Here is a 13690-nt window from a genome sequence, read left to right as displayed (position 1 = left end):
TACAGTAAGAAGGCCCAAAATACGTGGTTCTGTGCCTTATTGTCTCAGGGCTTTTTTTTTTCTTTTTCTGATGCTCTGGGTGTGGATATCAATTTCTGCAACAAGTTAATATCTAGAGAGAAAAAAAAGACACCTTCCAAAATTATCTTTCATATTCTCCATAGAATAACTCACCAATGATGTAAAAATTCATAGAGGTTTCATCAAGGGAAATTAAAAATATGTACTATGTGTCATATAACTTTAAGTAAGATCTCATCTGACTTATTCAACTTAAGGAAGAGATCTGGCTCATTAAATTAATCTGGCTCATTAAATTAATCTGGCTCATTAAATTGCAAAGTGTTCTCTTTTACCATGGGGTTAATGACTGCTGTTTCAGGGAAGTGAAAATCCTTTTTCCAAATTTTGTTCACTCTTGTTAGCTTACTCTGGATAAATGACTACGGAAAACATACAGCTTATCAAATGACTTGATTAAATCTGCAATGTTACTAGTTCCTCTGTAACTATAACCCCACCCGCTCAGATATTCTAAATGCAGTGCATCTTACTCCTAATTTATGCTCTCATGAGCTGTATTGCTCCCAACAACCACACGTGCATTCAGGTACGCTGATTCTAGCAAAATTTCTAGAAACCACGATAACAGCAGCAAGTATTCCTCAACCTCCACAGTATAATGGAAACGTTTTATATCTTGTATGTTACTGAGAGTTTAAAATTCTGTATCTTAAATACTGTCCATGAATTCTCTGGTTGTTTGCTCCACATTCCTGTGAGTCATTCCCACCTCGTGGGCAGCATTCCATCAGCTGGTAGCTACTGCCATGAGCCTCTATGATTCCAAACTCTTCCTCAAGGAAAATAACTCTGCTGGTTCTTCCCAGGATGGTTTTGCCCTGTGTTTGTTAATTTTCAGCACATGTCACCATCATCCTCAAAGGAAAAAGAAGGCCACAAGCAAAACAAATTCCCCAGGCAAAATGTGTTGCAAAATCAAACTTGCTGCTGGCTGTACAGTTGCTGTCACTTGTCCAAAGACCCTTTCTTCCAACCTCTGAGCATATTCCAAACGTGCTCCACATTCAAGTGAACTGCTTGCATCCAAAGAGTTGTGAATAAACAACTGCTCAATAGAAAAGAAAATCTCATGCCTGATGGAGGAGTGGGGGTCTACTGTGATTGTTCTCTAAGGGTTACAGCACTGAAAACTGAATTAACAGAATCACTTTTAAAAGGCCAGCGGTACCTTCACACCCAAAGGGGCCAGGTTATCATCTGCCTGTACTTGTCAAATTTTCCCCTACACACTGATGTGTTATGGGCACATATGAAGAACATGTGTCAAGGTTTATGAATTGAAGCAACTCTTGTTATATAATTTAAGGGGAAACTTAAAGAAAAACCTGAGGAGGTAGTCTCTCCTGAAAGGGCCTATTTATTCCTTAGGCAAGTACTTCCACAGCATCTAGTACACGCCTGGATATGTGTCAGAGACTGGCATGTTTGTGATAGAACACCATACAGGGCTGAATTTTCTTCAGGTGTATTGTGCTCAAAAAACAAGTACCTAGAAAATACTTTGTTGGAAGAATGAATGAGATGTTGATATCTACAATTATTATAAATATCATGGCACAGGGCCTAATGGTTTATAAAACTTCTCACATGTCATTTAATTTGATCTTTATAAGGACCCTAGCAAGCAGGAAGGTCGTGCTAGGATACTGTTTCCTCATTTTACAGAAAAGGCCATTGAGGCTTGCAGGGTTACTTGCTCTAGGTCAGGGGTTGGCAAACTATGGCCCACCATCTGCTTCTATAAATAAAGTTTTATTGGCACACAGCCATACCCTTTCACTAACGTACGGCCTGTGGCTGCCTTCCCACTGCAACAGCAAAGTTGAGTAGTGTGTCGATAGAGACCGTACGTCGCACACTGCCGAAAGCGTTTACCATCTGATACTTGACAGAAAGTATCTGCCAACCCCTGCTGTGGAGTCTGCTGGCAAAAGGGGTGGAGCTGGTCTGTTTACTTCAGCTCACTGTTCCTTCTCACACGTCGTAACACACAGCAACGCGTGATGGAGGCAGGGCAGAGCAGAACTGTTTTCTTCAGGGTTGGGGAGGAGCGGACCAGGGAAAGTAGGTGTGGTTTGAAAAATAATTTTGTAGTTGCAAAGAAATCTTCTTTGCTTTCATGCTATAGAGAACAGTCACGTCTGACAGAATGTTCTTCGTCAGTGATTCTCAAAATAGAGGAAAGAGAGAGAAGGAGATACCCACCCCCGAGGACATAGTGGGGAATCCCCCCGTTCCAGAATCTCCCATTTGGGGTGAGAAAACACAGGAGGGGAGGAGAGACACATGAGATTTTTTAATCAAAGGGAGACAGGTTAAAATAAAACTTTAAAAAAGAGGTTGAGAAACCCTGCCATACCGACCTCTACTAACTAATGATTTTTGGTACATTGCTGTCTTCCTTAATTTTTGGATTTCTGAAGGTTGCTCAAAAATGGTGACTCTTGATAGCCAATTTTGAGAAACCTCTAAAGGGTTATTTAGCAGTTGATATTCTGTAAATGCTATGTAGGAAATATCACCTGAGAGAGTCACCTATTTTTTCAAAAATCAAAAAGACGATACCAAAAAAAATGTTTTAAAAGCTGCTGAAAAACAAGAGCTTCTATTTCAGAGTAACGTAAATTGATGACCAGATTTCCATCAAGCTAAATCTAGCCAGTAGCCAGGTCAGCCACCACTGTTTGCTATGACAGTGAGCCACACAGCCATGTAAAATGTCTAATCCATGAAGAAACAGAAGCCTAAGGACTACAGTAATAACTTCATATAAATACATAGTAATGAAGAGTACTCTACAATTTTCTTTCCCACAGATATGTCCATGATGACAGGATTAATAACCCATAACCCACGTAAAAGGCTCCATGAACTAGAAGAATACAATGATACATTTTCTCTATATAATACACAGTCAAAATATTACTTGAATTCTAACTCAGACCAAAAAAAAACTACACCTTTTCCTGTGATCTGCATATATCAGTTCTAGAGAATATCTTATTCTGTTATTCTGATATTTTATTCACTTGCCAATGCTAATGCTATCTCTTAAAAAAAACCTTATTCGTTAAGGACTCCTCTTACAATTCCTCATTCTTGTTCCAAACTGGTGACAAGTACCTGTGAAAATGTGGCCTGATAGTATGCTTAACTTATTGGATCACTGGAAAGAGGCCACAGGCACTGAAAGAAAATTCATTAGTAAACATACAAGACTGTGGGGCCGGCCCGGTGGCGCAAGCAGTTAAGTGCACGCGCTCCGCTGCAGCGGCCTGGGTTTCGCTGGTTTGGATCCCGGGCGCGCACCGACGCACTGCTTGTCAAGCTATGTCGTGGCAGCGTCCCATGTAAAGTGGAGGAAGATGGGCATGATGTTAGCTCAGGGCCAGTCTTCCTCAGCAAAAAAAGAGGAGGATTGGCATGAGATGTTAGCACAGGGCTGATCTTCCTCACCAAAAAAAAAAATATATATATGACTGAAGTTCTATAAATTTCTGTTCATTCATTTATTTAATTGTTAATGAATATTTTCTATTAGTAGGGTGCTAAAAATGATCTTGTAGACGAAGCCAGAGAAAGCTACAAAAACTTGTAGAAAATTTTAGGAAAATCAATCAGTTTTCAAAGATGTCATACTACTTCAAACAATAGTTTAGAAAGGAATCATACTGTTATTTGCTATTGTTTAAGTTAATTTTAAGTCTTAGGAAAGTATGAAACTTTTAAGTGATTAATAATAAAAGATATTTTGGGGCCGGCCCAGTGGCACAGCAGTTAAGTTCACGTGCTCCACTTTGGGGGTCTGGGGTTCGCTGGTTCGGATCCGGGGCGCGGACCGATGCACTGCTCATCAAGCCATGCTGAGGCGGCGTCCCACATAGAGCAAGTAGAAGAATGTACAACTATGACATACAACTATCTACTGGGGCTTTGGGGAGAAAAAAGGAAAAAAGAGGAAGATTGGCAATAGATGTTTAGCTCAGGGCCAATCTTCCTCAAAAAAAAAAATAATAATAAAAGATATTTTAAAAATGAAAATATTAGGTTCACAAATAACTATGAGTACAATCCAGTATGCTCACTAGATAGGTCACAGCAGATGTGGACTCACGGAGGTCTGTGTACTGACTAAGAGTCGCAGGGGCAGAGCATGGACTCGGGCCCCGTCTTGGCCACGGCCACACGGCGTTCCTCTGCCTCCCGTGGCTCCACAGTGCAAACGCAAGTCATGCCAGTTCCCTCTGCCGCTCCTGCTGCCCAACCTCCGTCACTTCAGAAAAACAACCAAAGCCAACAGACAAATCAAAACCTGAGCTCCACGAAAACAAGAAAACCTAGTAGAGGTGTTTTCAGCAGGACGGCAAGTTTTGTGTAATTTAAATCGTATGAAAAGCTCACACCCACAGTAAAACACTGCATTTACAGCAAAGTTCGCATTTCCCTGAAAATGGAAAGATTCTAGAAAATAATTGGCCTAGAAACCCTATTAAAGTGTGGGAGGGGACCAGGCTGATTGAGAGTCAGTAATAAGCAGAGAACGACACTGGCAAATGGTCGTTTTGTGGCTGTATAAATGAAGCCAGGGCCCCGAGCGCTCTGTCAATCACTCTGTGCACAGGGGCTCCTCTTCTCGGCCTTCGTTCAACCACCAAGGAAAAGTGAATGCTTTCAGGAGACTTTAGGTTCGATTCAACAAGTAATTATGATGTGTCTACTATGCACAGATACGAGTAATCAGCAAGACACCTTGTCCTCCTGCTCAGGGTCGAGGGCCTCAGGGTGACGGTCTCTGTCTTTCTCCCAGCTCTGGGTGCTGCATTTCGTGCGGTTTAATTGTGGCTGTCCTATGCTCATGTCCAAGTAGTCAGTCATATAACGGGAAATTCAACTGAGGGCATCTGGCCCTTTTAACCATTCCTAGTCTGCAGGTCACACACCGAAGAAGTGGGGGTGGGGATGGATGGAAATGAGGGAGATACATTTGAACGGAACGAACAAGGCAAAGTAGGGCAAGAGGCATAGCAGAGATATAAACATTACAGAGCATCCTGGGAAAGTTGCCTCCTTACTAGCTAGGTGACCTCAGTGAAATAGATGAACATCTCTGCATCTTAATTTCCTCATCTATAAAATATGGGTAATAATCCTTACAACAGATAGGAGAAGATTCTGATAGAAAACAATAACAACAGAAGTTTTACTTCTTTTTCTGGAAAAGAGAATATGGAGAGTAGACTGGTAAGGGTCCCCCCACCCCCCAAATCATTCAGGGCCCATGTCTTTCCAGCTCATTACTTGGCCATCTTTAGGGTGTGACTTGTGACCTTATGATCCACAACGGCTGCTAGAGCTCCAGTCATCACATCTAAGTTCTGGGCAGCAGGAAGGAAAAAAAGGTATACAACCTCCCTTGCTATAAGTCCCACAGTAATTCAGCTTATATTTCATTGGCCAGCACTTAAATGGGTGGCCACACCTAGCTACAAGGGAAGCTGGGAAATGTGGCCTTTTAGCTACACAGCACTAGGTCCAGTTAAAAATTGGGATTCTGTTAATAGTCTTAGAGCATGCAGGGCTTCAGAGACTCAGCTCTGTTCTAATCTTGACTGCATCCTCCCTTTCCCCTAATCCCACCTGCTTACTATCACTTCATACTGTCTACATGCCACCTTCTCAGTCACTACCTCTTAATTATCCATCACATCAGTCATTCTGATGACTCGACTTCTGAACCCCCTTTTCATGATAATATATAATCTCATGAAATTAGCATTTTTTTTTTTTTTTACCATTTAGCCATTTATGTCATTATGGTATATTATAAAGCAACAGTTTGAAGTAAAATCATCACATTTCAGATCATTATAAAATTAAAGTTCATAAAGTTGATTTGATGGCATCTCTATTCAAAATTAATATGTAAAAATAAATGTTGAGTTTTACTCATATAATAAGAGGGAAAATGCTACTTAACTTACTTTACAGTAATTAGGCAAAATGCAATACTTCTCAAATAAATTTTTAAATGACAACAGAGATCATGCTTGCTGGGAACTGAATATCTGTTAGCTCTGAGGGACAGTACCAAAAATAGGAAAAAAACCTGCTTTCCACGAGCTGATGTTTAAATTATGCTGCTCTTAAAAAAAAGAAATCAATGTATATGTCATTTCTACCTGGTCACAAAGAGGGTTTTAGCCTACTGCCCATAAGCACATCACTGCAAATAATGTATCATATGCACATGGCTAATAAACAGAGTCCAAACTGGACACAACAGTCACTCTCAGACTCTCCATGTTCACGTCCTCATTGCCTCTCCAGCTGCTTAACCTGTCTGTACCTCACCCTCCTCATCTGTCCCTTTTAGACGACCATCCCAGGGCAGACCAGTTTGGGCCCAGAATCGTATGGGAAGCACAGAAGAAGACTGCAAAGACTAGGAAAGCTCAAAGAAGGAAAATCACGAGGACTGACAAGATCAGAACGCAGACGGTTCCCCCATCATACAAACCAATTCCTCAGTTGTGAGACCATCGGGTCCTTGAGCACAGGCACTGTGCTGGACCCCTAAAGTGAATGAATGAATGAATGACAGATATTAAACCCTTTTCATGTACTCATTTCTGAATAAATACGTATTACATATATATAAAACAAATGGCATTTATTCATCCATGAATATGTGTCTGATCTTGGGTACGTGTTAAATTGATACTGTATTTGATTATAACGTGCACATCTCTGATATGTGTTAAATAGAGACTGTATTTGATTATAGAGACTGTATTTGATTATAAAGTGCACATCTCTGGTATGTATTAAATAAAGACTGTATTTGATTATAAAGTGCATATCTGTGGTATGTGTTAGATACTGTATTTGATTATAACGTGCACATCTCTGGTATGTATTAAATAGATACTGTATTTGATTATAAAGGGCATATTTGTGTTATGTGTTAGTGTATTTGATTGTAAAATGCACATCTCTGGTATGTATTAAAAAGAGACTGCATTTGATTATAAAGTGCATATCTGTAGTATGTGTTAAATAGATACTGTATTTGATTATAAAGTGCATATCTGTGGTATGTGTTAAATAGATACTGTATTTGATTATAACGTGCACATCTCTGGTATGTATTAAATACTGTATTTGATTATAATGTGCTCATCTGTAGTGTGTGTTCAATAGAGACTGTATTTGATTATAAAGTACATATCTGTGGTATGTGTTAAGTAGATACTGTATTTGATCATAGAATGCATATCTGTGGTATGTGTTTTATAGAGACTGTATTTGATTATCAAGTGCATATCTGTAGTATGTGTTAGATATTGCATTTGATTATAAAGTGCATATCTGTGTATGTGTTAGATACTGTATTTGATTATAAAATGCATATCTCTGGTATGTATTAAACAGAGACTGTCTTTGACTATAAAGTGCGTGCAGGTGTAGAGGAGCGGCTAGGGTAGGGTGGTGAACGTTTTGTACACACGTAGTGCAGCATGGAGAAGGGATGTGGCTGAAATGTCCCTGGGCAGTGCTGAGAGCAGACTGCAGGTGGATGCTTGCCTCTAAAGGTCTCTAAAAGAGCTGGCCTCCTGCCTTGAGTGCCAGCCCCAGGTGAAGAGAGCTCTCCTGGAAGGAAAGCTGTTTCTTCCCCTCCTTGACAAACATCCCAGTAAGCGGAGGCCCTGGGAGAAGAGGGGCTTGTTGCCCAGCAGGGGGTCCCTGGGGGTGGCACGGAATGAAGTGGTCTGGCTTTGTTTGGGGGGGCAGGGGTGCAGCACCCCAATGCCTTCTCCCACCCTGACAGTGCACTTCTGCTGCTAGCTGTTTACAGAGGGGCTGTGAAGAAGACTTTATTAGGGAAAAAAAAAAGTCTTTACTCCTTTAAAAAAAAAAAGATAAAGGAGCCGGCCCGGTGGAGCAAACGGCTGAGTGCCTGCGCTCCGCTGCGGTGGCCCCGGGGTCCGTTGGTTCAGATCCTGGGCGCGCACCGACGCACCGCTTGTCAAGCCACGCTGTGGTGGCGTCCCATATAACGTAGAGGAAGATGGGCACAGATGTTAGCCCAGGGCCAGTCTTCCTCAGCAAAAAGAGGAGGATTGGCAGATGTTAGCTCAGGGCTACTCTTCGTCACAAAAAAAAAAAAACAAAAAAGATAGTTTTTTAGGCAGATGAAAAAAGGAGCATCCCAGTCAATCATTCTCAACTGTGAGATCTTGACAATGACGTACCACAGCTCCCGTACTTGATTTTTTCTAAGCGGAAACAAAACCATTTATGAAAAGAAAACGATATAAACTGATTGGGAGCCACCAGAATAATTATAAAAGTGGATCTTGCAAAGGAAATGTATGACAATAGGAATTACTGGTAATTCCTCAGTGAGAGCAACGTTACCTGCCCTTTGTACTCCACTGGTTTCAGTCCTGCGTAAATGGGCACGAAGCTGCTGGCTAAGAGAACCTAGATGGGTAAAAGAAAGACACAGCTCAGGAACACAGGAATTAATGCTTGTACAACAGGTTTGATATGCTATTTACTATAAAATATTAAATTTTTCTAGAAAATAAGAAAATGTATTATGAAAAATTAAGTTCCATATATTTCAAGTGCACCATGGGACACACTTAAATAGAAGATAACATTTTTAATATCTGAAAAGACCCTAAAGAGATATGTACAATGCAATGTTCTCTGTCTCAGTGGACTTCACCTGAGTAAAATCAGCATTTTAATCATAGACAGCAAGTCATTATGAAATTAAAGCCCAGGTAAGTCTAAATTCTGGAGTATGTACAGTGTGCAAATAAATTATTTACAATGTTCTATCATACACTGTAAAAACCATTTTAAAGTTGCACTCGTATTTTCCAGAAGAACAAACCCCTCTGGTTGTTACAGAGGAGATTAGCCTGCAGCTCGGGGATGTTCTAATTTATGTCACCAGGATGTCACTAAGGGAGCAACACATTTTATGTGCTAGCAACATGGTCTGGATATATAATGAGACAGTGGCAGGTAGAGACACCAATTATACTTTATCTTCCATTTAAAGAGTTGAAAAAGATTGCCATTTAAAATATGACCATTTCTTCCAACAGAAGAAGTTGGGTTCTGGGAGCTTTTCCGACATGTACATGTTTTATTTTGCAGTGTAGTTTCTGACTTGCTAGTCTTTATTTGGAAAGATACAGCATTAGATACTGAATATTTAAGCTACAATCTTTCAACCGATAAGCGAAGACTCTATGGCTGTTTGTTGTCAAAGATTTCATGAAATTTCCTTTTTTGGCATATATTATTCAGAAATGGATTTTGGCCCAAAAACTGGTTTGTAAATCATCCATTTAGAATTATTTAGAACTCAGAGGGCATTTTCCCCGAAGAAACTATACCACAGGTAGAATTTCTAAGGTTAGCTCTCAAAGGCCAATTTATTCTGAACTGCGACTAAATGATAGACCCAGTCAACAGCAAAACACGATTTCAGAGGAAGAATCCTCTCGAGTTGCAACTGGATGTGGCTGGAAGCCATGGAAGCAGGATGTACCTGGGACCGGCAAAGGCTTTCCTATGCAGTGGTTCCTACTCTAACACACGTCTCCTGGCTCCTCACTGCCAAAAAGCCCGCTGCAGGGAAGGCGTCTGCATCTTCGTCACAGAGTTGAGACCCAGCAAATACCTGCTGGTGTCTCTCCCTTCTCCGAGGTAGGAATGAAGGTGTCCTACGCTTCTCCCCACTCTCAATTGTGGGAGAAACAAGGATTCTCCCATGTTGGTGGTGGCATGTTGGGTGCAAGGGAGAGGTCCTGACTGTAACAGCTCCCACAGCAATGGGCTCCTGACAGCTGGCCCAGAAGTATCTGGGGCATCAGATTTGGGTAGCGGCGAATTCATTGGTGTAAGAGCACCACACAGGGACTCCAGAGGGAAAGAAGGAAGGAAGTGACATGTGTTATGTGTCTCTGTTGTGCCAGGCTGGTGCTTAGTGCCAGAACCAGGTACATAATTTGCGGGCCCACACTGAAATGAAAATGCAGGTATTAAGAACTGCAAGAGGTCGACAGTGGAGCATTAAACCAGGGTACAATGACAATCTTGCACAAGATCTTTCAGAAGAAGAGGCAAAGCAGACATACCCCTACTAAGGCATTCACCTCAAAATCTCTGCTTTCAAATGTGCGGCATGACAGAACGGCGTGCCATTATGTTAACCACACCCATTCCATGAGGCAAAGCAAGAGCATCATCTAGGGTGATTTGGGGAAGATCACTTCAATCAGTAGGCAGACAGGAGAGAAACCAAGCCTACTCAAGCCCAGCCTTCTGGGCTCCCGGTAGCGGTGACAACATCGGCAGACGGGTGTTGGTCAGAGAAGGGCTGTTTACAGTTATGGTCACTGCATTCACCCTCACTAAATTTGGCCCCACCATCAATTGGCTACTCCTTTAAAAAAAACAATTACAGACCCTAGGTATGTTTTGCCAGCACAATGTAGCTATTTAATGAAGTTATTTGGCAAAATGCAACATTGCACCACGGTAGCAATAACTGCAACAATTTGTGGATAGTGCACATATTGGGAAATTACAGTACTTAGAGGTCTTTAAAGAACCAAAGGCACTCTATAAATACAACGATTTATTTCACTATGCTGGATAGACATATGGGCCCTGCAAAAAAAAATCACTACCCTTAGAGCCAGAATTATGTTTTTTTTTTTTTTTCGCCTGTGTCAAAGTATAATGTAAAGTTCATGAGTTAATGCCTGGATCTCTTTTGAGGTGTTTGGATGAAAAATGCTATCCAATTACTTTGCTACAGATAATAACAGTAAGAATCCTCCTAAATGATATGAGGAGTGCAGTGAACTGGAAAATACCTGTCACTCCTCCAAATCAATGTATTTGTTCTGTCATAGCCGACTCTCCCTTTCTACGGGCTGGTGATTTGTACATCAAACTAAATTTAGTGGGAAAATTAGCTTTTGATAGTTAAGAACTAAGCAGCTTTTCTTATTTGTAGGCAGCTTATTGCCATTTTATTGCAAGCAAATAGGATTTTCTAAGGAAGGAGACAAAGACTGACATTCCAAGGCTACAAAATAAAATATTATGCCTAAATTTGTGCTTTTACTGTATCTGACCTCATTGTTTTCCCAGTGAAACATTTCTCACCAATAAATCTCAATAAGTCTGGAGCAGAGGTTCTCAATGTTCCCAGGGGTGTCTTAGTCCCCTGGGGACATTTAGCAATGTCTGGAGACGGTTTTGATTGTCACACTGTGTCTGGGGGGATGGTCCTACTGGCATCTATTGAGTAGAGCCCAGGGATGCTTCTAAACACCCTATAATGCCCAGGATGGCCCCCACCACAAACAAATATCGGATGCCCAGTGTCAACAGCAGCCCAGTGGTGAGCACTAAGGCAGAAATCAGGGACCTTCTGTTCACGCTCCATTACTTGGCCCAGCACCTTAAGCGTTACACGTAGGTTAAACCACTGATTTGGTTTTTGTTTCATTCTTACTAAATACACAATGATAAAAATAAAAGTCAGTGACTTCTTGTAGCAACCCGTATAAAACATTGCCAAGTGCATATTCAATACACGTTCTGACTAGCTCTTTTCATTTTACATTTTATAGAAAATTTAGAAAATTATGTGGCCTGGGTTCCTTAGAGAATAAATTCTCAACAAGTTTCATTTATGTCTAAAGTTTACTGTGGAGTGTAATGAGAATCTGGCTGTTTATTCAGAACCTGCTGGTGCAGTTGAAATTCAAAGACAGATTCAAATTTATCTTCCTCCGTCTTCCCAAGATAATGACCACTCTTAAATTCAGTCCTTATGTCACCTTCCCACGGCTAAACGTGAGCTCTTGCTGTAAGAGCATTCTGGCTGTGTGCAAGGCAATTTAGGACATCGTGGCAATGGAGACAAGGTGGTTCTCCCCAAGAGGGACAAGGTTCCGCATGAAAGCCTTTCTAGGCACATATATTAAAGAGCATTCATGTACATCAAAACACTGTTTCAGACCACATATGTGCGTCAGTTTTAAACACGAAGAATTCAATGAATTGTACTAATTCAGACAAGTGGTGGAACACCACCACTCCGTGGCACGGTTAATTTCAAAATCAGTTCTGCTCATCTGTGGAGGTTACATATGACTTTCTTTTACACAAAGGATTTACCTCCCTAATTACGCTTTGCTGAAGGTTACTATTAAAATGTGCTTAGATTTCCTGATTGCAGGTTTCCTTCTGAAGAAAAATAGCCCAGAATAAACTCTGGCACTCGAAGGAGTTGATCTGCAAAATGTATACACTTGGTCGTTCAGGGGATAATGTGTAGAGAGGCCCAAAAGTAAAGGAATCGTGAAGTACCCATGATAAACATGAAGGGTGTGAACAGATGAGAGTCAGGAGAGCAAGGAGCCCTGAAGGTCAGCAGGTATACTTGGTAAGTGCTCAAGAGCTGATGAAGCACTTCCATACATATTATTTCACTTGATCTTCGTAGCAATGTGTGGGGTAGTGGGGACAGTGTGGATTCTATCCTATGGATGAAGAAACTAAGGCAATGAAAAGTTGAGACTTGCCAAGGATCCCAGAGTCCATCAAAGACAAGGGCTAGGCTTTTCCATCCCCAAAGTACCATATCCCTTTGCACAAACTGACCTCTCATTGGTGTTGATCTGCTGAAAAAAATGGGCCTGCAGACACAAATGATCGATGGATTTGATCCTGTGTGGAAGTATTTTTATACATCCCCCCAACCCCCAAAAAGGGTGTGGCATCCAAAATGAATCTCTCTGGTTGATGGGAAATAAAGGTGCGATATTTGGAGGAGGGAGTCTCCTGGGGCTCTGGTTCAACTATATAAAGGGATCTCCCCTCTGTAGGTCATCTCATTGTGTGGCAGCAGACACCACCATGCGTTTCCCTATCTCAGCGCAGTCACTACTGGGGAGGAGGGGAGTGGTCGGCACAAATACATTCTGGGCAAAGTAATACCTGAAGACCACATGTCTGTCTTATAACGGTATATAGAGAATGGAAAAAACTGAGGGTCTTAATCAATTCACGTGGCTATAACAAAATACCATAAACTGGGTGACTTAACAACAGATTTATTTCTCACTGTTCTGGAGACTGGGAAGTCCAAGATCAAGGTGCCAGCATACCCCGTGTTTGGTAAGAGTCTGATTCCTGGTTGACAGACAGTGGTCTTCTCACTGTGTCGTCACATGGTGGAAGGGGTAAGGGAGCTTGCTGGGGTCTCTTTTATAAGGGCACAAATCCCATTCATGAGGATTCTGCCCTCATGACCTAACCAACTCCCAAAGACCCCACCTCCAAATACCATCATAATGGTGTTTAGGATTTCAACACGAATTTTGGGGGGACACAAACATTCAGACCATAGCATTCTGCCCCTGGCTCTGTTACCGCACAAATGGGGTTCTCCTACCCAATGCACATAACCAAGCTAATTAATTACAGCATCAGCTTTTGGGGAAAGAAATCAGCTTTATTCTGTGAGAACAATCTGCAGGCAGACAGCGGGTGTGTGCCCTCA

The 13690-nt window shown here is 41.5% G+C and overlaps 1 protein-coding gene across 4 annotated transcripts in view; it reads right to left on the bottom strand.

The window, feature by feature from the left end:
- The window catches only part of PNPLA4 (patatin like domain 4, phospholipase and triacylglycerol lipase), a 110037-nt gene that overhangs the window by 82998 nt on the left and 13349 nt on the right, over positions 1–13690 (bottom strand). For all 4 annotated transcript variants that reach the window (XR_015550386.1, XM_087426627.1, XM_087426628.1 and 1 more), the window contains exon 5: positions 8503–8568. Coding sequence is in view for 3 of the 4 variants with exons in the window: in XM_087426627.1 (XP_087282753.1) it covers positions 8503–8568 (66 nt within the window). In the remaining variant the exon portion in view is untranslated. The remainder of the gene's footprint in view (positions 1–8502; positions 8569–13690) is intronic.

Source organism: Ceratotherium simum, chromosome X (genome assembly GCF_057802395.1).
Source record: "Ceratotherium simum simum isolate JZ-2026a chromosome X, ASM5780239v1, whole genome shotgun sequence".
Taxonomy (NCBI): domain Eukaryota; kingdom Metazoa; phylum Chordata; class Mammalia; order Perissodactyla; family Rhinocerotidae; genus Ceratotherium; species Ceratotherium simum.
The sequence above is the reverse complement of the archived record's forward strand: the minus strand, read 5'-3'. Positions and strand labels throughout refer to the sequence as shown.